At 40.6% G+C, this 24,429-nt stretch overlaps 3 protein-coding genes across 6 annotated transcripts; 1 reads left to right on the top strand and 2 right to left on the bottom strand.

Moving 5' to 3' along the window:
* The first annotated feature begins 57 nt into the window (after positions 1-57).
* Positions 58-3,826, top strand: arpc4 (actin related protein 2/3 complex, subunit 4). The gene is made up of 6 exons (XM_070838653.1): positions 58-114; positions 1,849-1,967; positions 2,061-2,172; positions 2,322-2,417; positions 2,863-3,033; positions 3,270-3,826. The coding sequence occupies exons 1-6, from the start codon at positions 112-114 to the stop codon at positions 3,273-3,275; spliced, it is 507 nt and encodes a 168-aa protein (XP_070694754.1). The 5' UTR covers positions 58-111; the 3' UTR covers positions 3,276-3,826.
* A 311-nt stretch (positions 3,827-4,137) lies between these two features.
* Positions 4,138-19,382, bottom strand: pfkfb4b (6-phosphofructo-2-kinase/fructose-2,6-biphosphatase 4b). 3 transcript variants are annotated; one of them, XM_070838610.1, is made up of 14 exons: positions 19,286-19,382; positions 10,434-10,550; positions 10,227-10,323; positions 9,554-9,620; positions 9,379-9,453; positions 9,232-9,288; positions 8,741-8,862; positions 8,452-8,659; positions 8,200-8,346; positions 7,987-8,091; positions 7,766-7,895; positions 7,569-7,631; positions 7,318-7,382; positions 4,138-4,958 (listed from the first exon to the last, which is right to left on the bottom strand). In XM_070838610.1, the coding sequence occupies exons 1-14, from the start codon at positions 19,326-19,328 to the stop codon at positions 4,899-4,901; spliced, it is 1,356 nt and encodes a 451-aa protein (XP_070694711.1). In that variant the 5' UTR covers positions 19,329-19,382; the 3' UTR covers positions 4,138-4,898. The 3 variants fall into 3 exon arrangements, with proteins under 3 accessions (XP_070694711.1, XP_070694695.1, XP_070694703.1); XM_070838594.1 differs by lacking the exon at positions 19,286-19,382 and adding an exon at positions 12,046-12,220; XM_070838602.1 differs by lacking the exons at positions 4,138-4,958; positions 19,286-19,382 and adding exons at positions 6,340-7,059; positions 12,046-12,220.
* A 420-nt stretch (positions 19,383-19,802) lies between these two features.
* On the bottom strand, positions 19,803-23,626 carry LOC139216821 (actin nucleation-promoting factor WASL). Of its 2 annotated transcripts, none has more exons than XM_070848054.1 (9): positions 23,552-23,626; positions 21,529-21,675; positions 21,184-21,270; positions 21,003-21,087; positions 20,847-20,922; positions 20,670-20,754; positions 20,385-20,532; positions 20,062-20,300; positions 19,803-19,976 (listed from the first exon to the last, which is right to left on the bottom strand). In XM_070848054.1, exons 1-9 carry the CDS (start codon positions 23,615-23,617, stop codon positions 19,872-19,874), a joined length of 1,038 nt encoding a protein of 345 aa, XP_070704155.1. In that variant the 5' UTR covers positions 23,618-23,626; the 3' UTR covers positions 19,803-19,871. The 2 variants fall into 2 exon arrangements, with proteins under 2 accessions (XP_070704155.1, XP_070704163.1); XM_070848062.1 differs by having other exon boundaries at positions 20,062-20,319.
* Positions 23,627-24,429: the final 803 nt, after the last annotated feature.

Below are 24,429 nucleotides of genomic sequence, written 5' to 3' on the forward strand. Positions count from 1 at the left end.
GCTTCATACCAGAAGTAGCTCGGAGGCAGAGTTGACTTCCGGTACGTTAAAGGAAAAGCTCTGACAAGTGTAGCTACTTCCGCCTTTAGCCGCCTCTCATCATTCAGAGAAATGGTAAGAGAAATGTGACATATTTGCTGATAAACCGACGCAGTTAAACACTCACACGCGGCAGTCCTTGTTGGTATTTGGTCACTGTCGCTCCCAGACTTGCGCTGCATCTGTTATGAAGGCGCAGCTTGGTTTTATGTGAGTCTTACCTGGACTAGCTAAGCAGCTAACAGGCTAATGCTAGCAGGCTGGTTTTTAGCTAAAAGAGGAAACATTCGAGACGATAGAATTCTACTTCGTCATTGATAGAATGTTGTTCGTAGCTCGGTAGTTATACGTTGTTGCTCAGTAACAGTGGAATTTGAACGTGAATGGTGAACAGCAGAGGACACATCTGGTCAGCTAGCAGCTAGCCAACCTCACTAACAGTTGTTTATATGCATCAACTCGTTTTATAATTCTACCAGAGTGCCCTGCTATTCTCAGCACCGACACCTGGTGAACTAGCTGGTACCAGCTGTCCAGGTGATGTTGTGGTGGAGTCACACATTCCCTCAGCTTTGAAGAAATATCACAGCTAAAATTAACACTTGTTTATGTTTTTCACCCCTTTTTAGAAATAGTACCTGTCGTTCTCAGCAGCATGTGGCTGATGTCCTGAAGCATAGTGTTACCTTAATGCTGTTAGTATTGGTGTTGTATTTGGGTTTGTTGAGCTGTGGTGAGGTAAGATAAGAAACATCAGCTCTTAACTATAGCTTGATCACGATAGTGGATTTTTGAGGGCAATGTTGTTAACAGAGAGCTTACAAAATCAGTAACAACATCTGGCTAGATATGTTTTTACATAAACACACAATAGGCGATCCCTTAAATTTGTGGGTTGAAGTTATGTATTAAGCATTACAGGTTATAGTTGATAAGTAATGCAACGGAGAGTGTGTTTTATTGTAACTTAATTGTATGTTTGGCATTTCTGTCTTGGAATTCCTTGTCACACATTTGCTGTTGAATTACCGGTAGGGCTTTGCCTTGGGGCTCATAGGAAAATATCTCTGAACTGTATGTCCTACAATTTAAGTTGAATGATACTCTAATTGTCAGCACTTGCAGTATCAGTAATAATGTGTCTTTTGTCGTAGCTCAAGGATGTTTTGACTCTGAGGAAACAAACCGTTGTTTGTAGACCAAAGGAGGACATATCCTTCAGATAATTGTCATTATAAGATCATTTGTATCTTGTATTTGAACTAATTTATACTATGTTCGTGTGTGAAACAATTTTAAAATCGTTTTGACAGAATCTTAGTGATGTTTTGCTGATTGTTTTACTTTGTGGCACAGTGGATGAAACTTATTATAGATCTTTGAACACTTGACTCATCTTAAGGGTCATCACAACACCGAAGGTCATCTGAGTAAAAACTTCAAATTTATAATCTGTTCAGTTAAACCCAGAGTGACGTGTTATGGTTTAGCCTTTGTGGTTTGAGTGCATTAATCTCTATCATCTGAAGTCACTTTTAATCGACTCAGAGTTATCTAAACATTTTCCATGTCAAGAGCACTTTCCAGGCTCATTGAGATGAAGTAAAAGACCCCACAGAAAATAGAGACCAATAGCTAAAGGCAGTCCATCACCTTATTCTGTACGCTGTTATCACACCAGCTAAAACCACAGAATCTACATCTGAGACTCGCTGATCCACTGGACCCCTCATCAGTCAGTCTCACCTGCCAGTAGATTTTCAGACTTTCCTCTTTAGGAATGTTTCTCATCTGCTCTTCCTCCCTCAGACGGCAACCTTGCGCCCATATCTCAGTGCGGTGCGTGCTACGCTGCAGGCCGCCCTCTGCCTGGAGAACTTCTCCTCACAAGTTGTGGAGAGACACAACAAGCCAGAGGTGGAAGTACGGTGAGTGTGACTCTGGAGCGATTAATGCCAAGCAGTACATGAAATCTGAGTTTGTGACAGTAAATAGTTTGCGTGTGTGTCTCCCACTTTTAGGAGTAGTAAAGAGCTGCTCCTCCAGCCCGTGGTCATCAGCCGTAACGACAAAGAGAAAGTTCTGATCGAGGGCTCCATCAACTCTGTCAGAGTCAGCATTGCCGTCAAGCAGGTCAGTCAGGCTGCTGTCTGAGTGCCACTGCTTGTGTGTTTATGATACAGAACAGATGGTTGTGTTAGTTGTGATTGATATTATTTATGTAAAGACCAGAACTGTATCTGTAATCCAGACTGTTCCTTTTTAATAATCTGCCGCTGCAGGCCGATGAGATTGAGAAGATTCTGTGCCATAAATTCATGCGCTTCATGATGATGAGAGCAGAGAACTTCTTTATCCTGAGGAGGAAACCAGTGGAGGTGAGTGGGCGTTGAAAATTAGTCACATTTACAGAGTTCCCACTTCCCACTACTTATTCATATCTGATTCATATTCACCAAAATAGACAGATAAATAAAGAGCGGCCTGTAAAAGGTAAAGTGGAACTGTAATGAAAATTATTTTGTCATATGATCTGTCTTAAACTGTCTAAAACACTAAAATTTAGTCCAGTTAATGTTGACATTTATGTTTTGTAAATCTATGAATCACTTGGAAGAGTTAGAACTCTTGAATGCGCCTTGATTGCTCCAGTTAGTGGTGACAGCTGAAACAAAACAGGGTTTTGTCTATGACAGGTTTTCACAGTTTAATGGCCATAAAAGTCAGTTGCTACAGTTTAAAGGTTACCATATTCAGCTCAAATGGACACGTGACAACTGGATCGTTAACACTCTTCTTTTGTGATCCACCTCCATTTCGCAGGGCTATGACATCAGTTTTCTCATCACCAACTTCCACACAGAGCAGATGTACAAACATAAACTGGTGGACTTTGTCATTCATTTCATGGAGGAAATTGACAAGGAGATCAGTGAAATGAAGCTGTCTGTCAACGCCAGGGCTCGTATTGTCGCCGAGGAGTTCCTCAAAAATGTAAGTCACAGTTTTCCGATGTTTTCTGTCTGAATTTGCAAAACTGGTTTATTTTTCATAGTTTTTGCATTATGTGTACATTAGATGTTTGCATGGTAGGAGTCAGTCGTATTATTCTCTTATTTTAGTGCTAGAATAATATTATAGGTGATTGAATATATATTATCAGAATAAAGTTATACATTGTCTTTTATATTTACTGTAGCTTTGATATCGTTTTTGTTTTACTCTTGCAGTTCTGAGAGACAGAGAGAGAAAACCTGGGAACACATTCCTTTTGCTATCCTGGCCGTCACTGTGGAGCGTTCACATCACAGGGCAGAGAGGAGACAAAACATGATCAGCCGAGAGGAGCTGAGACACATAAGACAGTACAGTAAGGACGTACAGGCCAATGGGGTTTCACCCTTCAACCTCAAAATGCCCCTTTGCTCACAAATATTGATGTTTGTACATAATAAATATTCACATCAGACATTATTTCTGCCTTGAAGAACAACAGAAGTCAGGGCAGGTCCTTTAAAAGATGTATTTGTAATCGATATTAATGAGCACAGGGTAATATGGATTTTAAAAAATTTTATTTAAATGTTTTTTTTTAATAACAATATATTATATGCACATAAATTTAATTATGCCATGTTTTGTTATGACAGACCTTAAACCATGTGGGCAATCAATTGGTGCATGTTTCTTGTTTTAGTACACAGAGTAAACCCTATTGTAAATGAAAAACAATTAAGATAAATATACTTGCTGGCAGTGAAGATAAATAAAAGCATTATCCTTTGTATTTCAGTGATTTGGTTTAATCTGTCGTGTTTTTGTTAAGTACAAACAGCAACTCTGTTTACCCCAAACATTGAATGTTTATTGAGACTTCGGTGGAGACAAACAAGGCATCTGTACTTAAATTTTTAGTACAGTAATATACAATATCAAATGTATAATATTACAGAAATCATACAGAGTTCTTCAGGAAACAACATACGGAGCAATACATGTTGATTTACACACAAAACATACAACAAACAAACATGCGAGTGTGATTTCCGCATTATCTGTAAAATCTCAAACAGGCATTTATTTGAGCCACATAGTCACGAGTCAATCAGTAATCGCCTTTTAGAAGTGACAGACAATTACTGAAAATTTGTCATAGCATTTCATCGTATCTCTTGAAAAGTGAAGCCTCATGAAGTTCACAGCAAAAATTATTTTTGGTTCTCCCACAATAGTCATAGAGGCTAGGCCTCGTCTCAAGATTTCAGTTTACAGATCATAAGCTACACCTTAGAGAAAAAGTGTCAAGATACACGGATCACAATGGCTGTCTTTTTCATTCTTTTTAGGCAGAATTTCAGTGATTAATTCATTTTAAAAGCTTCTGCTCAACAGTCAGGGATGAAAGAGTAGTTACAGTCTTCTCGCAGCTTTTTGGGAGTTGTACTTGTTTTTCATACAATGAAAACATCTTCAGAAACACTGGAAGCATATGGCAGTATACACAGTACACATTATAATACACGGATATTAAATAATACCATAAAAAAGATGCTCAAAGTTAAGGGAGTATCGTCATTGCAACAGTAACAGTAGACTTGCATATCAAAAATATTGGCATGTTCCTTTAGATTTCCTCACTGGGATTGGAGCTACAGTAGCAGTAACGTCATAGTTCACAGACCAGATGTAAAAAAACAGATTACATTTAGTGAAAGTGCTTTACAGTTCGAGTCTGGGAAAATGTGTCAGTGAAGAAGCTGCCGCAGTGGGCAGTTGAACAGCACCGTTCCCATAATGCTGTTCAGGGCTCCTGACAGGCAGTCTGACGGGATCTCAGCCAAAACAGGAAGTGCAGGCAGTTAAAAGTGAGCTGGGACTGTTTCCAGAGCGTCTTCAGTGGAGCGCTGCACAGTCACATTCTGAAACAGGGAGGAAAAGGACTGCGTTATAATCCCAGATTACTTAAAAATATATTTAGGATTTTTGAATAATTCCTTGATATTCAGGTCCTGATTAACAGCAATGTGACTTGGATACATTTCTTCATACATTGATGCTTTCTTCTGGTATTCAGAGAGTATGAGCAGACCTGGAGGTTTTTTGTTACAATAGTTTGTTTTTGCCATAAAAACATTTATGAAAAGAGGAGTCCTTTTGGGCCACAGAACTCGCATACTTATTAATGACTTTTCTAACTATTCATACATTACTTACTGCTTTACTGAGACAAATTATTCACTGTTTGGTCCCCCACTGACATACACACATTTACACTTGGACACATAATAGTCAGTGAACTCAGAGCAGATTTGACAAAATGATCACTGATGTTTTCACCAGAAAAAAGTAACAAGAGAAGGAGTGTTTGTTTCAGTTTAGATTTTTATATTTTCATTAAGTAAACTTTGACAAACACAAACAATATGGAAAAAAATCACATTTGAATATATAATTTGAGCATATTATCCAACAACTAGTTAGCGCTATCAGTGATGATTTTATAGTAAACGGTACATCTTGATTGGTACCACTAGTGATTTTAGTGGGGGTTGCAGAGTAACCCTTCACATTTAAACTGTTGACAAGGCTTCATTTAAAACAAAAATATTACTGGAATGAAAATGATAGTTTATCAACTCATACAGCAAAAAATCTATGTTAAGGTTCAGTGTTATTTGTCACATGCGTCACTTGTATAGATAAGTATAAAAAGACAGCAAAGTTGTAGAACATAAATGTCTTCATGTAATAATACAAAACACAATCAGTGATATTCGTTATTTAAAAAAAAAAAAAAAAAAAAAAAAAAAAAAATCGCCCACTGTGACAGTCTACAGATTCAAAACCAATACTAATGTGATGTGCTTGTAGTCATGTTCTCTCATTCATTCAGTATATTTATTCCACAGCACACACACACACACTTCTACTTCTATTCTTGTGAGGAACTTTGCTGACAATGCATTCTCTAGTCTCTGACCCTAACCTGAATTTAAACCCTATTCTAATCTGCCCAGAAGTCCTGAAAAGTGTCCTCATTCCTAAAGCCAAAACAGTCACAAGGGTCTAAAAATCAAACACACACACACACAACTGAGTGATTCGCCCTAAAACTGGATTCCAGTTATGTTATTCCCAAGATGTAAAACTGAGGAAAAAATGGTTGTCCAGAAAACATAAGCAATGTAGAAAACATCTCTTCAGCCCATTAACAGCAGTAAGTTTCTATATTGTGTTTTTTTCCCTAAAGGATACACATGTTGTCAGACTGATGATGTTTTCTTTATTTGCTTGTGTTTTGTCTGTGCATGTGTTTTTTATTTAAAGGTCCCATATTCTGCTCATTTTCAAGTCCATACCAGGAACTTGGAGTTCCTACTAGAACAGGTTTACATGGTTTAATGCTCAAAACACACATTATTTCTCTCATAGCAAACATGGCTGCTGCAGCTGTTTTCAGCCTCTGACTGAACGCTTAGATTTAAAAGAACAGAACAATCTGCTGCTTCGCTCTCGCTTTTGCACAAGCTGATGTTAGGGAGATAAAAAAAAAATAATAATGGCAAGAAGAGGTTTTCAGTGGGAGTGTTGGCCTGTTGTAGAGCTAGAGGAGGTCACATGATCAACAGATCCCACTTATGACATCATAAGGAGTATGAAATCTAAACTGCGTGTTTTCACACACATTTACTGAAAGATGGGGCTGGAGCAACAGAGAAAGGGCGATCTTTTCTCATAGATTGAGCGTCTCTAGACACACTGAAGACACATTTATGTTGAAAAGACTTTAAAAAGTGCATTTTGCATAATATGGGACCTTTAAGTAATAATAGTGTGTTGAGCTCTCACAGCATGATGCTACCCATTTCTGCTCCCACTCGGAGACAAAACGTTAAAGTTAAAAGGTGCAGACGGGATGGAGGTAGGAGTGTCAATGAGTGAAGTCACAGTTGTCAGGGATCACTGGTGGACGGAGGCTAAACACGGCTTCCTCTGCCGTGCCCGAGGGATTTACATTCTCTGTGCAATAAGAAGAGGAGGGGGGGTCAGCACTGACTGAGTGTGCTTGAGGAGGGAGGTGCAGACAAAATATGATGGAAGACAATGGAAATCAAAGAGAGTCACACACAGCTTTTAGAGTTTAAGCGTTAAAACTGCGAGACATCCTCCTGATGGAGTCCGCGGTCACAGGTGAGCTGGATGGAAAACGCAGTGAGTGGAATCACCCTCGGATTGGATTCAAGTTGTCTACGTCTGTGTGCTGCCTGGGATACCTACCTCTGGTCTGTCTCTGTGTGTGTTCACAGAGTCCACGCCTAAATAGACAGACTCCACTTTACATCCTGAGTAAAAGCAAACGGCACAAAGGTGATTAATAGTTGCACCAAGTGGAGATACAAACAACTTGTCATGCTATCTTTTGTCTATAGGTGGCAAGTTGTTATTTTGTCAGACAAAATGATACTTTTTTTTGAGTAACTTATAATGAATTTTGTGTTCATATAAGCCTAGAAAATTACAGAACTCACCGTAAGCCATGGGGGTCAACTTCAACACTGTGTGCAAAGGGCACTTAAGATAAGGCAACTCAACTGTGGAGGCAGACAGTCAGAAAACATTGTGTTTCAGGGTCATGTTGTACAGCATATTGTCAAATGAATGTAAACACTGGCCTGATGTGTATACTAATGCAACAAACAACCAGTGGACTATAAGTCCTTCAAACCTGCAGTCTTGTCCAGGAAATACGCGAGAAGACAGCGCATGACGGCCTGGTGACAGATGACCAGAATGTTCTCCTGTCTCTCCAGCTCCATGATCACAGGCTCCAGTCGCTGCACCAGGTCTTCATAAGACTGGCGGATAATCACAGAGTTGTGACAGCACGCAGATTTCAGGACACAAACAAATCCACTGACCTCTGAAAAAGTCGACAGAGACGCTCACCTCTCCTTTAGGATAGCGGTAGCGGTACTTGTCCTGGTCTCTCAGTGCAAACTCCAGGGGGTAATGCTCCTGGATTTCCTCGTACATCATTTCCTCACACACACCCTTTTTTTTTTTTTAATAAAAAAAAGAGGGAAGAGAGAAGATGTGTTAAGCTGGAGTACACAAGTGCTTAAAAACGTATTCACGTTAATAATAGGGGAATTGACATACGGCATCTATTTCGTTGAGAGATTTCCACTGTTCGTAGGGCACCCCCAGGCACTCGGCTGTCTGGATTGTTCTCTTCATCTGGCTGGTCCACACTTTCAGATCTTTGATGTTCTGATCCTGGATGAATTTCATCAGTCTTTTGGCAAACTAGAAGGTAAGAAACCAGTGGAGAAATATACATATGAATCCATCCAATGAGAACAATGTCTCAGTCTCTTTAAAAACCACACAGACATGCAAACACACACACACCTCTTTTCCTCTGGCAGACAAACCAGAGTCTCCTCCGATCCGTCCCTTAATGTTGAGGTCGCTCTCGCCATGGCGACACAGGTAGATGGAGCGTGGCGTAATATGGATGTTCATCAGGTAGTAGACGATTCGGCTTTGGATGTGGTCGAGGACTCGGTTCACCAGGTAGCGGCGGCCCACATCCATGATCTTTATGTAGGACAGATCCCTGCGGGAGGAGAGACGAGTCGGCGTCTGCGATCTCAGGGAGGCAGTTTGATCTGAACCGAGTCATTCTGTGCATCCTCACCTGTCCAGGACCTCGTCCAGAGGCTGGTAGGAGGACTCGTAACACTTGATCCTCTCCATGAAGTCCTCGATGGCCTTGTCTGTGTTGCAGTGGATGTAGTCTGGGCTTCCTAACTTAACTTGCTGCAGAGGGAGGAAACGAAGGGAGATGATGTGAGCAGAGGAAAGGGGAAGTTAGCTGTCTGACTCCATTTTAGGTTCTGTTTCACATTGAGTCTGTTTGTTAAAACCAGAACCAGAGTTTCAGTCTTCTGGGTCTACACGTTGAATCTGATGCAGCCTTTGTATTAACAGATTTTAAGGAAGGTAACTGCTCTCTGATTTGGACGAAAACACCCCAATGCTCACAGTTTAAGCTAATTTGTCATACCTACTTTTTAAAGAATCAGTTATGTCAGCAATTTTTTGTCTAAATAAATACAGTATATTGTCTATTTATTGTAATTTCCATTATTTGTACTGAATTGAATAAAAAAAAGACACTGAACTTACCACTATATTTTGTGCAATGACGTCTGGATCCTCACACACAGACTCCACAAAAAAAACCTGGATTGGAAAGACGGTAAAGTAAAATCAAAGGTCATCAAGCCGAGGTGAGTGTTTCAATTTGATAAGACCCTGCAAAGGTTGACGTACTTTAAACCCATTCTGCTCGGCGAACTTCACAATGGTCCCTCTTCTTTCTCTTGTTGTATTTGTGGCATCAAAGACCTGAAACAGCAGGAAAAACTCTTCAAGCAGCCCTAATGGACAGTGTGAGTGTGTTGATATTGTGGCCATGGAGAACTCAGACAGAGCATCAGGGACTCACCGCCACCTGTCCTCCTTCGACACTCAGGTACTGCCGAACATCATTAAGTGCCGACATTGCGCACTGACTGTGGACACACAGTAGAGAAGATTAGTAATGCAGCTTCTGATCACAAACCAGCCTCGTCAATGTGAATAATTTTTTTTTTATACCAATGAAGACGTCTTGCACCCAACAAGCTAAAGGCAAAATAAGATGGTAAAAAGGCTTTCACTGATAAAAAAGAATGTCTAATCAAATTAATATTTAATATAAAAACAGTGTGAGCGCACAACTTTGGGAAGAAAAAAGTTAAACCAGATCTAACTGAACTCTCACAAACTGATGATCATGTTTTTCCAAATATGTAGTTAAAATAAAAAACAGGTCCTAAAAAACATTTTTCTTAACTTATCTACAGAATCATTTACATAAATATAATGTGTTAACATGTGACCTATTGACTTACACACATTTCATTGAGCTTATGTTTCACTGTATTTACCATCATATATTCCTAATAAATTTACTGAAGTACTGCAGTTATTCATTACTAAGGTGATTTCACAGAGGAGCTCCTACTTCCTACTGCAAGACGTTGTTATCAGTGGGTGGAGGCTTAGTTGGGAGGAAAACTGGCACACTGTTGTCTCGTCATTGCTCTCGGTTGGCCGGCCCTGCATGCCAGACTCACCGTCTGATTTTTAGGCCCTCTTCGTTATCTGGACGGAAGAACTCGAAGGACTTGTAGATCTTCAGACACTCCCGCCGGTACTGACCAACATTGAACTCTGTTACAGATGAAAGGGTTGTGTTTTTAGCGATGGGAGTATAACCGGCTTCTACTGAAAAACAAAAACATGCAAACACATGGGTGCATGTGTTGGGGTGCAGCTGGTACCTTTGGTTGGCACACCTATCCAGTTCAAGTAGCGCGTGAGCTTCTTTGAAATGTAGGTCTTCCCTCGGGCTGGAAGTCCTACAGTCACAATGAGGGTCGGGCAGTTTGTCATACACACTGTGGGAGAGAGGAAGACAGAGAAACACACTTTTAACAGATTTAACTCACTTCACATACATTCCCTTTGCCGAGCATTGTTTGGCGACATTCCTCCACTCAGAAAGAGTTTAATTACTCTTGAAGGTTGCTCATAATCACACTAGACAGTGAGAACACTTGGTGGAAACACTTCGGCTCACTCTATGTGACAGTGACACACATAACTACAGAAACTCCCCGGTAGAGAGCAGAGATAGCGTTACTACGACGACTGAAACGCTGCACTGAGTGGAAAAACAAGTCACTTTATTCTCTGGACGCTGAAGTATCTTATCGGCTTTTTCAGGACAAGGACAGGAAACCATGAAGGAATGAGAAATTAACAGGAATATCAGGAGGAGATGAGCGTTAACGTGTAGACAGGAGACGGCGACGAACAACAAACGTCAGGCTGGATGCTACAATTGACTGGAAGTCAACCTCACTGAGCCCCAGAGTTAGCTACTGGAAATCTGAAAGTTGAAGATGTTTTGTAAAGAGATGAAGATGAATTCTTGGCTTCTTCTTACCATAACTGCACGGCTCTTTCTGCGTTTACGCTACCATTATTCAGGAATATCATGCACAAAAACAAAATTTGATTCTGCAGCCACAAATTATTTCCCTTAATTTCCTTTATATTGTTTTTTAAAACACTTTAAATCAAAACCGTATTTTTTTATACTCAGGTTGAAAGGTATTGGCTCAAAGTGCCATACTACTGCTTAAAAACATTAAAAACATGATCAGTCACAGCCCTGACGCCTGCAGGACAGCATCCTCCTAAGGTCCACTGAGACAGACTCACAGACGATGTGGGACAAGATTTTGGCCTCATGTCTGAAGAGGCTCTTGCAGTGAGTCTTGTGTAGCAGGCAGAAAATGACTGGACACAACACTGAGGAAAAGGTGTTTTGTATCAGACGCAGGACTGGACGAGTTGCAGTCTGTCTTAAAAGAAAAAGGCAGAGCTTGACTCAGCAGAAAAAAAACAAGCCAAGAAGACGTACAGAGCGGCTGGCTTCAATAAAAAAAAAAAAAAAAACAGCTGCTCTCTCTCACATCCAGACTGAAGGGCTAACGCCATCAGACATGCAGGCTGGGAGTGGTGGTCCTGGGTGTGTGCGTGTCATACGGTCATATTCACCTTAGCGAGCTTGTAATTATTCCCCCTGAGCTCGATTTAAATGCACCATAATGCATGTGGTGTCGGGGGGGTAACCAGCTAGGCTGAGCATGATGCAACACTACCAAGCACTGAGAGAAGGAGATCTTCAGCTCTTCATTAGTGCGCAGCATCCAAAATAACATGAATGTCACAAAATGGGACATCTATGTGTCCAAAGCCAGACTGGGCTCAGGAAAACATGCCCGAGAGAAAGCACGATGAAAAGCATTGTATAGAAAAAGCCAGCACATCAGCAGACGGCTCGCATCACCTCCCGGTCACATCCTCTGGCCAGCTGCATCTTACCCCGTCTCTGGGCAATGTGGCCGTTTCTGCACGGCATCCAGATCTTCCTGAGCGGGTTCTGGGTGAGCTCCCGCGGGGAAGTCTCCAGCATGAACTCCTCGTTGTCCAACATCCTGGACGTGTGATCACCGATGCTGCCCTCCGTGTGAGACACTGAGGCTGCAGCCCCGGCAGTCTGATCCAGCAGGCTGCAGGGGGGTGGTGGATGTCACACATCAGCTGAGAGACACCAGTTTCTCATTACCGTAACGATCGGAGACCGCGCGCAACACGGAGGAGCAAAACAAGCAGGAGGCTCCAGGATGTGACTTTGCTTAACCAGCGTTTTCATCAGAGTTGTTTCACCCAGTATTTGCACTTGTTTACTATGTTCCCAGGTGTTTATCACTTCATTTAACTTATCAGCACACAAATTAACTTTTTTTATTTAAAAACTGGGAAAGCTCGTTTCAGTAAAGATATTTTACTCAAAGGAATTAATAGAAAACTAATGATTGTTTGCCTAAATAATTCAAACTTTAGGTCGAATTACTTGACTTGACTTTTCCTGAACTTAATATGAAGATAACTGTAGAGCCAGTCCATAGAAATAAAGGGATCCAAAAGTGAAGCACGAGTGTCATTAAAACCTCAAATAAAAGATACTTTTCTTCTGTCCTCCACTTTATATATCTATCATTATTCACAGAAAGATACTATGCATGAATGGGAAATTTTACATTTCTTATTTATGAGTCGCACATTTTGTTTTTGTTGAACTATCTGTGGTGTAAATGCAACGAAAGCTCTTTTCCTCAAATGTTTTCATGAAGACCTCCAGACAAACACACACTCGAAGAAAACATGTTACCGTAATAACGTAGGAAAAGCTGGGGCACGCAGAAATTCAGACGAAAAACAAGCGCTCAGCTGTTCACATGCAGCACACATGGGCAGTGAGTGCTGCCGAGCGCTCAGCCAATCAGAGCAGAGACCCGCGGCCAAGCAGCCAATAGGAGAGACGGATCGGGGATAAGGAGGGCGTGCAGACATGGCCCCGATCACACCGTCCTCATGTGGAGGAAGTCTCACACACACCGCAGGATGTCCCCTCTGTGACGATGTAAATATTTACATTATCAGATGCCATAAACAAGATAGAAATAACCCATAAACTGTGCCAAAAATGTGGTGCCCTTATTACTATTATTGTTGTTGTTGTCTCAGATAAAATTAGCCACACAAGAATCTGTTAAAATATTTTGTAAAGTTAAAAAAAGATTCAATTTAGGGCTACTTTTTTAAATTAAAATCCTCTTTTATTCTGATAATCGATTCATCTGTTACTGTATAAAAGCAATAAAATTCCAACAACTGAAGGGATTAGTGGAAAACTAATAGATGATTAGATGACTTGACTTGACTTTAGATGAGATGACTTGTTTTAAAGAAAAGGCAAAACAATGGTTTCAGATTCTTAAATGTGCGAACTTGCTGCTTTTCTCGCTTTAATGTGATAGTATGCTGATTATCTTTGGTTTTGGACTGTTTGTCAGACAAAACAAGCCATTTAAAGAGTGGGCAAACTGAATTTAGCTTTTTTGTGACATTTTCTAGGGGGGATAAAAAAATCAGTCAGTCAAGAAATAATCATCTGACTAATCCATAATGAAAATCATTGTTAGTTTCCTCCTATAAAAAAATTCCCACAGCCCAAGATGTCGTCTTCAAAATGCTTGTTTTGTCTGAAAAATGGTCAATAAGATATTCAGTTTTGTAATCAGTTTGTAACCATTAAGACACAGAAAAGCTGCAGGTCATCAAACTGAGAGGTTTAAATCAGCAAGTGTTTGGTATTTCTGCTTTGAAAAATTATTCAAAACTGTTGTCAACTAATCAATTTTATGCAGGTCAACTAATTGGTTAGCTGATTTATCTTTTCAGTACCTATTATTTATCCTCCCGCACAGTTAACTCTTCCATGAGGTTTGGGGTTCAGTTCCAGCGTAAATGCTTTAGTCTGAATTAACTTTTTTTCCTCTTTACAGCAGTGAAACATTTGTCCACACATAAAAAACACTGAGAAAAGTCCTCACACTTAGGCACAGCAGCCATTTACATACAACCAGCTCAGGTTTCACTTTGGAGTCATGACTGGATCAAATTTAAAACATCCTGACTTGTGATGAGACTTAATGCAGCGTCACAGTTTTAACAGCAGGTGGCACCATGAACCCAACTTTAAATCACACGAGTCTGAAAATCAGAGAAGAAGATCAGCAGTCCTCCAGCTTCTGTGTCAGCTGTACACTCCATTTACACAAACCCTTCACGGATTTATATATTTTCAAATTAGTTGAGCTAAAGTGTATCCACCTCCTCTCTGCAGTACCTCAGGAGGTAAAAGCAGCCCTGGTTTGGATTCACATAAGCAGACAGTGTAGCTGAGACAAACATAGCAGCTGTGTACAGTAAACAGAAAACACATCCACAGCTCAGAGGACACTAGTCAGCACGTCAGGAGGACTAATCCCACCAGCAAGACAGCACAGCGTTAAGCTTCTAGCAGTGATCCCAAAAACATGAAAACACATACAGGTTTTCCAAACTTTCAAGATGTACCGAAGCACACTTGAGCGCAGGGCAGGCGGAGGAGCTTTCCAAAGCTAAAAGTTAATCCTCTGTCGCAAATTAATCAGCTGTTGGCAGACAGCTAAAGCTGGTAAATGTCACTACCAAACTGCTGAAGAAGCACATATGAAAGACAAAAATACAAAGGCAATAATAAATATAGACAAAAGTAACCATCAATAACATGTCTGTAAGCTTAACCTGCTTTGATACATTATCTAAAATATAAACTAGTCAGATGTGAGTATGAAAATAAAGAGTATGTAAGTGAATAAACTAAAAACTAAATCAAACTCTAGAAAAAAAAAACATTTAATGTCTTGGTAGCATTGCAACTTCAGGATTTAGCTACCCTGGTTCCTCTGTTTCTCCAATAGCCCCTGTTAATATATAAAACTCTTTAGTACATCAGACAGTTAACTAGCAGAAAGGGACAGAAGTCAGTGTTGCTGCCTGTGTAATTCCCCAAGACTCCTTTTCAGTAGGACTGCAACTAATGATCATTTTCATGTTCAATCAATAAGTTGATTATTTTCTCGATTAAGCGATTAAGTTGCTTGTGTAGATGGGCCATGATTTTAGAATATTCAAATAGTCGTCAAAGTATAAAAACAATCATATAGTTAGATAGAACAGCACCATATTGGGTCGGGAGCAGTAGATTGATCCGGGGAGCTCTACAGGTGTCTGTAGATGTCGGCTCAAACAGTCTCTGATTTTTCGTCCCATTTCTCACAGCTCTTCAAATGTGTAATTCTGCCATAAGTAATGTGTGTTTCAATAACAAAGCCAAAAAAATGGCAGATAATGGATATAAATTACAATCACTATTGTTTTTCGAATAATCTTCCAATAGTTCGTAGTGACTATTTATTTTCCTTGAAATGAACATCCCTAGTTAATTGGTCAATAAAATGTCAGAAAATGTCGTTCAGTGCTTCCCAAAGCCCAAGATGACGTCCTCAAATGTCTTGTTCTGTCCACACCCTAAAGATTTACTGTCCACACCAGTTTACTGTCACAGAGGAGTAAAGAAACCAGAAAATATACACATGGGATCAGAGAATTTTGACTTTTTCTCTTAAATAATACTCAAGCCAATTCATTAATTAACAAAACAGTTGACAACTAATGAATCAATCAGTTAGCTCTATCATAAATATATTAACCACTTCATAATCCTACTTTTACTCGCCCTCACTCATCTAATCCCAGTATTTAACAAGCAGGACATTTTAAAGAATAACAAAAGCTACATAAGACAGATCAGCCACAATTAAAATCATTATTATAACTTTAACCGTCTGCAGCTAACTGTGGCAACATTATTACACCAACACTTCACAAACAAGGACTTTTTAATTAGCAAAGTAACTCAGACAACTAGTTTGAACACTATAACATAAAGGTGTGTCATATCAGGCCTCCTGTCACATTAATTTGAGCTATAACACTATATGTTTTCATTATTTTTGAGACCGTATTTCTTCATACAACAGCTGCTGGTAACTATTTGCAGTTTGGCCAGTGGCAGCATTTTTAAAAAAATAACATTTCTTATTTAATTCAGGGTTAAAGTCCCTTTTGTATTAAATGTTTCCACCATTTTGTCTATTAATTACGTTTGCAGTATCATCTGGATTAAAAGCTGCATTGCTGTGGCCCTCCCCATTAGGTTATGTTGAGCATGTAACAGACGAACACAAGAAAAATGTATAATGTTGACTCTATAATCTAATAGCGATTTCATCTTGAGCTCATCCAGCTCTTTTAGTTTACAGACATCAGGACCTCAGTATTTATGTTCCTGCTGACCCCTCAACACTTCGACGCCTACGTCACACCCATATGTGACGGATTGGCTCTGTTCAGGCCAGTCAGGCTCCTCTGCACCAAACTTAGAAAACCACCTCTCTATGGACATACTTCTGTTAGCAGTTTGGGAAAGACCTATCCTTTTTCCAAGATGTACACAAAGATGGAAGCATACTATTGTCCTGAATATTACTGAATGCCGCACCATCAGGGTTAATTAGAACTGAGGGCTCAAGTAGAAGCCATGGAAAAAAACAGGTTAGGAATAAGAATGAATGTTTTGTCCAGTCAACAGTCTGAAACCAAAAGATAAACTATTTACAACGATACAAGCACTAGAAAATCTGCAAATCCACACATTGGAGAAGCTGCAAACACACGTTTTTAGCATTTTTTGATCAACAAATGACTTGTATAATTACATTATCAAATATGCTGGGAATAAAATGTATGTCCCTCAGCTATGATTATGAATGGAAAACTCTTTTTGGCACTAATTTGTATCCAGAATAGGTTCCTATTAGGTTCCTATTGTGTTACATGCTGGCTGAAGAGGCGGGTTCGCCTGAGCCTGAACAAACAAGATTAATGTCTCCTCTGTGCAGAAACGTTGCTACATTTGCAAGCATAAACATACAAAAATAACGCTAACAACACTGAACTCAAACGGTCCCAGATGCAGAACATCTGCTAGATGAGCGCACTGAGCAGGCGTACAATGACTGCAGAGGCATTTCACACACACACACACGAAGGCTACAGCTATGCCTGAAGCCTATAATGAGATTCTGAGAGAGCGGGTGAACTTTCCCCCAGATAGAGAGCAGACACAGGGAGGGAGGGAGGGAGGGAGGAGCAGAGAGCGAGGGAACGAGCCCCCCGAACAAGGATGAGAGGAAGTGATTTATTGTGATGATTCAGAGTAGGGATTTAACGAAGATGTAAACAGAAAAAAATACTGATTACGTATAACAGAAAGATGGAAACAGAGGGTGAGGGGAGGTGGGTTTACTGTAGCTGGCAGCGTCTGAGGCGACCTCTCAGGCAGGGAGATAAATATCCAGCAGGTTATACAGCCACTGTGGAGCACACGTAGGGATATAATCTGTGTCGAGTCTGCTGCACCCACTGAAGCATATTTCTCTCCGTCTGCAGTCAGAAACACATGTAGGCTATGAGGGCACTCTTGAGACAAAGATAGCTTGATGCTTTCCCACCCATTGTCTTCTAAACATCATATCTATATCGTTGTAAACAGCAGGGACGGCCTCATATGCATGTCAACTCTCTTATCTAAAGTAGCTTTCATTGTTCTTGAATTAAAACAGACCAACAGGCAAGTATGTCACTTTCTAGCATGTTTGTCCTGTTTTTCTACTTAGCCCCACCTCCCTGTGTGTTGGCAGACAGACAACCAGCAGAGCACATCTCCTGCTCACCAACACAGCCTGAGCTCTGTTCATCCCTCGTGCGTCTGCCACAACAGCTCGGGCCACAGACATTTAAACCACTGTGACCATATTCGTACAAGGGAACAGCAGTAAATCCCTCCCCTAAGATGCAACATCTATCAGAGACTTGCTAGAATTTGTCCTCTCAGCATGGCATTCATCAACAGGACGGCACAGTAACATGTTAAACAGGCCCTCAAGGCTTCATGCTCACTAGAATTATGTAACAGCCTATTCTTATAATAACTGACTCACTGGATTATATAGGCCATAGTATTAGCATTGGTTTAGATATCGTTCATACGCACATAATTCTTTGTAGTATGTGAAGTATTTGCCAAGAAACACCTACGGTGGGGTTGACAGCAGCTCAGACTGAAATATTTAGAGCAACATTCAGGTACATTTGACGTAAGGTGGCACCTGTTAGACCAGGATTTTGGGCCCAAATTAACACTGAAATCTCTTCTCCATCTGTCCCGTCCGCTGCTGCACACGTTCACGGCAGGCGTTGCTTACAATTGATTAAAATGAGCGTTATACAGATTGTGTGGCTACAAGAATATACACAATAACAAGGCAAAAGCAAGTGTACCATTTCCTCTGGAAACAAACTACATGTGTGAGCCATGTGGGGAGCTCCTGAATTTGCGATGCATGAGGATGATGTTAGAAGACTTACAGGGAGACTCAGGTGTTCCCTAAACAAAAGTCAAATTAGTTCAATTGAGTGGACGTAACATGAGCCTGAGGGTCAGGGTGTGCAAAGATGACCATCTGATCCTAAGTTTTACTCTCTTTCTGCCACACAGTAGGTTCACACAGTATTTTCCCACATCAATAACTAACTCTAGAAACAATCTTGGGCCTCAGCTTAACCAAATAGGATCTAAAACCCAATAGAGATCTGTTTGGGGGTCTTTCACACCACATCATGAGGTTAGGCTTATAATCAATTGGTGACATAATGTTTGCAAACCTTTCTGTGTTTACATGCCCTCTGGGTGTCACTCTCCAGCTAGCTTCCCTGCTAGCTAACCAGCAGCTGCAGCCAGGCTGAGGCTTAGCAGCTCACAGGGAGGACACGAAAAGCATCCTCGGCGTGGGGAAAAGTAACAAACTACGTCTCTGCTTCATGAAACCAGAAATTTCCAGTCTCTCCCACGTTTCACGGCGTGGCGTCGCAGCCTGTCTTAGCTGTACAGACCCCTGTCAGCTCTGAAGCATGCCTACGTGACACAGACTTGTTTACTTCATCCGCTCGCTAGCCCAGCTGCTCCGTAGCGCAACGTCGCCTGACAAACAGTATCAGAAAATAGAAAAGAAAAGCCAAAGTGAGAACTCTGCTGCAGTTTGCGCCCTACCTGCTCCGTCCCGCGTGTTTCTGGAGCGGCAGGAGCCCCTCATGGTCCCGGTTTACAGCCTCTTCTGCCCGGCGTGGAGGGGAGAGTGAGTCCCTGCAGCGGCTCAGGCAGGAATGAATGAAGCTAAGAGAGCTGACGGGGGGGGGGGGGGGGGGGGGGGGGGGAGTGAGCGCATGATCGCGCTCACTCGCACGCGCGCACCCACTTGTTATCGTTCAGCTGCACGCGTACACCTCCATTTTCACCCCCAACCGCTTCTAGAGATGTTTGTTGCCTTTTTTCTCCATCAGTCACACCAGGCAGTGCATGCAAACAAACCTGGACTCCAGACCCCTAAGTGGCTCCAAATGCATTATTTCCATTTGGTAATTTCATAGAATTTGCGAGGGAATTTGCAACTGAGGTGAATAGTAATAATGTGTCAAAATGCAGTTATGATGCACTGAGATGTGGGGCATTAACTTTTGCTCTCATAACAGGATAATCTGGCCTTACGTAAGAATCAGGGACAAAAAGCAGCATTTCAGTTTTTTTTAATCAGTGTATCATGCACAGGAAAGATAAAAAGTTTTATATATTTTTTTATTTAAAGATGCATGTCACTTGTGCCTGGCTGGAGCAGTTGCTTTTGTATTTCTCTCATTGCAGTCAGGATGTGGTCACCATTTTCTCCAACTTTTGAGGAGCCCACCTAAAAAAGAGAAGTTACCATCATTCAGTCCAAACATTTTACATAATTAACAGAAATGTAATAGCTTGCGTTCAAGTCATCTTACGTGTTTGAAACTTGCACTCTTTCTCATCCTCTCCGGGATAGCTGGAGCAGGAGGAGCAGGAGGAGGAGGAGGAGGACACAAAGGGTGAATCAGACTCTGGTCTAGCATGTCTGTGCCCTGCAATGTCTGCTGGGAGGTGATGCTGCCTTTGATTGAGGGAACCGGCGGCAAAGGTCCTTTCTTCAGAGCGAGGGAGATGGACGCCGCAGCAGCTCTCGGCAACGTCTGAGACACTGGGCCTGCCGAATTTCCAGAGCACTGTATTACTCTTAAATGTTTGCTTTTGAAGCATAGAATAAACTTAAAGGGAGCATACAAAGTACCTCTGTTCCTCAGCTCTCTCTGCACAGCCTGCAGTCCTCCGAATTGGTTAATGATGCAGTCGACAGCTTCAGCAATGTCTTTGTCTTTAAGGTCTTTCTCACTGAATTTTGCCTGCATCAACAGCTTCCTCATATGGGGGTCCAGATACTTTGCCAAGCAGATACAGCAGGGAAAGGACTTTTAGCGAGTTATTCCCACACGGGTGCATTAAAATGTGACAGTTTCATGATGTGAATTTCTGTCTGTCTGACTGTCTACGTAGGCTCATGTATAATGTGACTTACCGAACTGGTGACTGGTGTACTGTTAGTGGCTGGTCCGTCCAGGGGGAACTGTTGCTCCCCATGCAAATGGTCCAATGGTTTAATTCTACAAAGAACAGAAACAAAGAGTAAACCCTCAATTTCATCCTCTGCCCTCTTATCTTCTTTGCGTCTATGAAGTTGTAGCGTTTTTGTCACCCTGAATCAGGTGGGTCACTAGTTGAGCTGTCCTCTTTTTGAGTGTTTGCTAATTCAGTCATCGTGGTCATCTTTTCTGAAAAACAGCAAATGTACATGTGAATTGCCGGAGGTGCTCTGATGTGCAGAGATCAAACATATCTTTGTCATTTTAACCTTGGTTTCTTTGGACAGCCTCCACAGCCAGATGAAATTCCTCTGCCTCGGTCTCATTTGCAAAGTTGAGGCCTACCTGGTGGCCCTGTGCAAACACACATAATCCACCTTAAACACACTCGAAACTAATACTCTGATGAGCATGTTGCAACCACTGATACTTTACAACAGGGTCACTTACATCTGCAGGGAAAGTGTGGAAGAACGTGCGAGTTGCAGTGTACTTGAATGGGATGTACAGCTCCTGCTCCCACAGTAACTTAGCACGCTGTGTTTAAGGATATATAAGGGAAGGATAAAAGAAAAGAGGGTATGAGAAACGATAGCAGAAGTTATGTGAAGAAAAGTAAAGGCACACCCATAAGTCTCCCTATTGTTACAAAAGGGAAATAGCTAATTAAAGGAAACACTCCAAACTGTCCCACGTGAGCAACTTCACCCAAACACACAAAATGGAGCTACAATGTCAAGTTAAGGGAAGAGGTGTGTTTGTTGTATCTGTAATCAGTTCAGCAGTTCCTCCTACCTTGACGCAGTAGAGACGGAGGAAGTAGGAGCAAATGGACTCATCCTCAATGAGACACATCGTGCCACAACCGAAACAGCTCCAGCCTGGACTCTCCCCACGGGTGTCCTTGGCCTCTAATACCTGTGCTACTGTAGTTTTGATCAGCTGAAACACACAAGTAGTCATACAAATCACAACAATGGAATACACATATTAAAACTTGTGTATTTATATAAATATGACCATACCAGCGCCTGTAATTAACAAATAAATAAATAAACACAGCACAAAAATGTAGAGGAAATGGACTCCCTGACACTATTTAAATTATAAGACTGAATCTTGAAGAAAATACTGAATGATCTATACTGTGGCTGAAAAAAACATTTAATTTTACATGATATTCTAGCAGACTAAATGCATTCTATTGTATTGAGCTGTTTTAAAGCCTTTTCTCTGCTGGTGCAGGAAGGGATTACTTTCAAGTTCCAAAAAACTGTTTTGATTTGCTTGTGTAGGTCAGTCAGTGTTTGTGCATTTTTCCTTTTCTTTTTCTTTTCTTTTTTTAAACCAACTCATATCTTTTGTGACTGAAGAGCCAGATATCTTTGTGGGTAACCTTTGAGACATTCTGATTTAGTTTCACAGCTGTACATAGCAGAAGGTTTGCTCCTCAGAGAGACTGTGACCTCTTTTTAGAGGCTGATGATGCTGGGAAATGAACTATTTAACTTCTGCAATATTCTGTGTGAGCTTCAGGAGGTCAAACCACTTTATTACACCCTCATTTAGTTCCTATATCTCTTCTTAGTAAACACCAGCAAATCATTATCATAGTTCATAGTAGAATAAACATGTGGGGTCCCAAGATTAAGGTCTCATGTTTTCCTAATTAATGATTCATTTTGATATTGAATGTTTGCCGTTATGTTGATGACACGATGTTATAACTCTCTATGAAACCAGCTGCTATCTCTCATTTAAGAATATTTTCAAGTAGTAGTAGTAGTAAACACTTTTTTCAAAAATTAGTGCAACTCTCTGTAGTCCATAAGAGACCTGTCTGTGTCATCTCCAACCTTTTTGATAAAGCAGCTACCAGAGTTTCTTAGCAAAACAAAAGGCTTTTTTGATCACTTAGGGAATGATACACCACAAGTTGTAAATCTAATTAAATCATGGTTTGAAATCCTAAAGCTGGCTCAATATACACCACTTTTTACATAACAAAATGTTCAACTCACTGTTAGTTTCCATGTGTTTGACATCTCTTCTACATTTCTCCCTTCATTTTGTTCTGTTTGTGCTTCAAAAAGTGTCACATGGAAAAAGATAAATATTATAATTTTTACATCTTGCAGCACCTGCTCTGGTAACATGGTGTGGTAGTGCCTGGCAACCCAAACAGCAGATAACTAACAGTAAACAAAACAGCCCTCACAGAGAGCCCATTCATCCACCAGGCCACCTCTGATAGATGCTACTGATAACATGAAAGCAACCCCAGGAAATGAAAGAATTCAAGTTACTGAGTGGAGTGAATTATGATTCAGAGAGACAGGCAGGGAAACCTAAAATAAAACTAATTTAGTGTCATTCACATGTTCAACTCTACAGATGAAAGTATTACTTTTCAATTATTTTACTTTTATAACACACATTCATGTTTTGTTAGCAGTGTTATATATTCATGTTCTAAAATTTAATTCCTCCATTTCACATGTTTATACACTGTTGTCCGTAAAGTTGGAATAAAATGTTTTTTACCTCTTCTCATGAAATGATTGTGACAATGTGATTTATTCTTGATAAATAAAGTGTATATCTTCTCAACTTTATTGATCAAACTCTTCCAAACATATCACAGTGAAACTTAAACCACAATTAACCTTTGCAAACTGTGTATTCAGGCTTTAACAAAATTGGGGGTATTGAACAATTATTCCAACTTTATGGGCAACAGTGTACATACACCAAAACCTGGAGGTACATTGTTAAGTATGGATATAAATCTGAAGTGACAGTAATGAACTTAACTGACCTTACAATGAGGTTCGAGCAGAGTTAACAGGACACCTTTCTCACGGATAGTCAGGAGATCACTCATTACATGACATCCAGGAGTCAGACTTGACGCCATTGCAAGACTCTTCTATTCACTACCTCGTCCTTTCATACTTTTAAAATGAAATCCACTCACCTGTCCAGGACAGCTGGTAATCATGCAAATTTATCTGACATCATGTACACTGTGTATGCACTGTGGTTGATGAATTTGTTAATCAACCAGCAGGCTTTTCTGTTTGTGCGTGTATGATTCACATACAAATCCTATGATGAAAAGAAAAAACTACACTCTTGTACAAAGTAGTTAGAAATTAGCTGCTACCTAGATTTAAAACCATCAGTAATAATTTTGGGTTCAGGTTTATAACGATATAACCTTAAACCTTGAATTTATTATTCATCATTTGACACTTTAAGTATATTTTGTCACTAATACTACTGTACTGTATTTTAAATGCTTTTTTGAAATTTAAAGACTTTTATTTGTGATGAAGGTACAGAGTACATCTTCCACCACTGACAACACTTATTATGTTCCTGTACACATTAAAAATTAACAGTGGGTGTTGGGTTTGCAGTTTCAGTGCTGTAGGTCCTGCTAACCGACACTCTTACACTTTTTGCAACATTATATTGAAAAAATGAACGACATTTGTCTTTTTGACTTTTCTTTGTTATTGGCATACAGCAGCCAGCATTAATGGCTTGGCAGAGGTTCTCAGAGGAAGAAATTTCAAGTGTGCGGAAATGTCTGGTAAGGTTGATAGATCGCAATGTGCCAGAGCATGTTAACACCCTGAACTCTCATAGTTTACATGCCCTTTGATTGTACATTTCATAATACCCGCATGG

This window comes from Pempheris klunzingeri, chromosome 2, assembly GCF_042242105.1.
Source record: "Pempheris klunzingeri isolate RE-2024b chromosome 2, fPemKlu1.hap1, whole genome shotgun sequence".
In the NCBI taxonomy this organism is placed as follows: Eukaryota; Metazoa; Chordata; class Actinopteri; order Acropomatiformes; family Pempheridae; genus Pempheris; species Pempheris klunzingeri.

Bases quoted from the DNA above. Each gene is read 5' to 3' on its own strand.
- arpc4 (XM_070838653.1), top strand. The intron at 1,968-2,060 runs GTGAGTGTGACT...TCCCACTTTTAG, and splicing joins AAGCCAGAGGTGGAAGTACG to GAGTAGTAAAGAGCTGCTCC. The intron at 2,173-2,321 runs GTCAGTCAGGCT...CTGCCGCTGCAG, and splicing joins TCAGCATTGCCGTCAAGCAG to GCCGATGAGATTGAGAAGAT.
- pfkfb4b (XM_070838594.1), bottom strand. From the start codon at position 12,157: ATGTTGGACAACGAGGAGTTCATGCTGGAGACTTCCCCGCGGGAGCTC. The intron at 10,324-10,433 runs GTACCAGCTGCA...CATCTGTAACAG, and splicing joins GATAGGTGTGCCAACCAAAG to AGTTCAATGTTGGTCAGTAC. The intron at 8,092-8,199 runs GTATGTCAATTC...AAAAAAAAAAAG, and splicing joins CTCTCAACGAAATAGATGCC to GGTGTGTGTGAGGAAATGAT.
- LOC139216821 (XM_070848054.1), bottom strand. From the start codon at position 23,617: ATGAGTGATCTCCTGACTATCCGTGAGAAAGGTGTCCTGTTAACTCTG. The intron at 21,271-21,528 runs GTAGGAGGAACT...CCTTAAACACAG, and splicing joins TCCGTCTCTACTGCGTCAAG to CGTGCTAAGTTACTGTGGGA. The intron at 20,533-20,669 runs GTAAGTCACATT...TGCTTGGCAAAG, and splicing joins GTACACCAGTCACCAGTTCG to TATCTGGACCCCCATATGAG.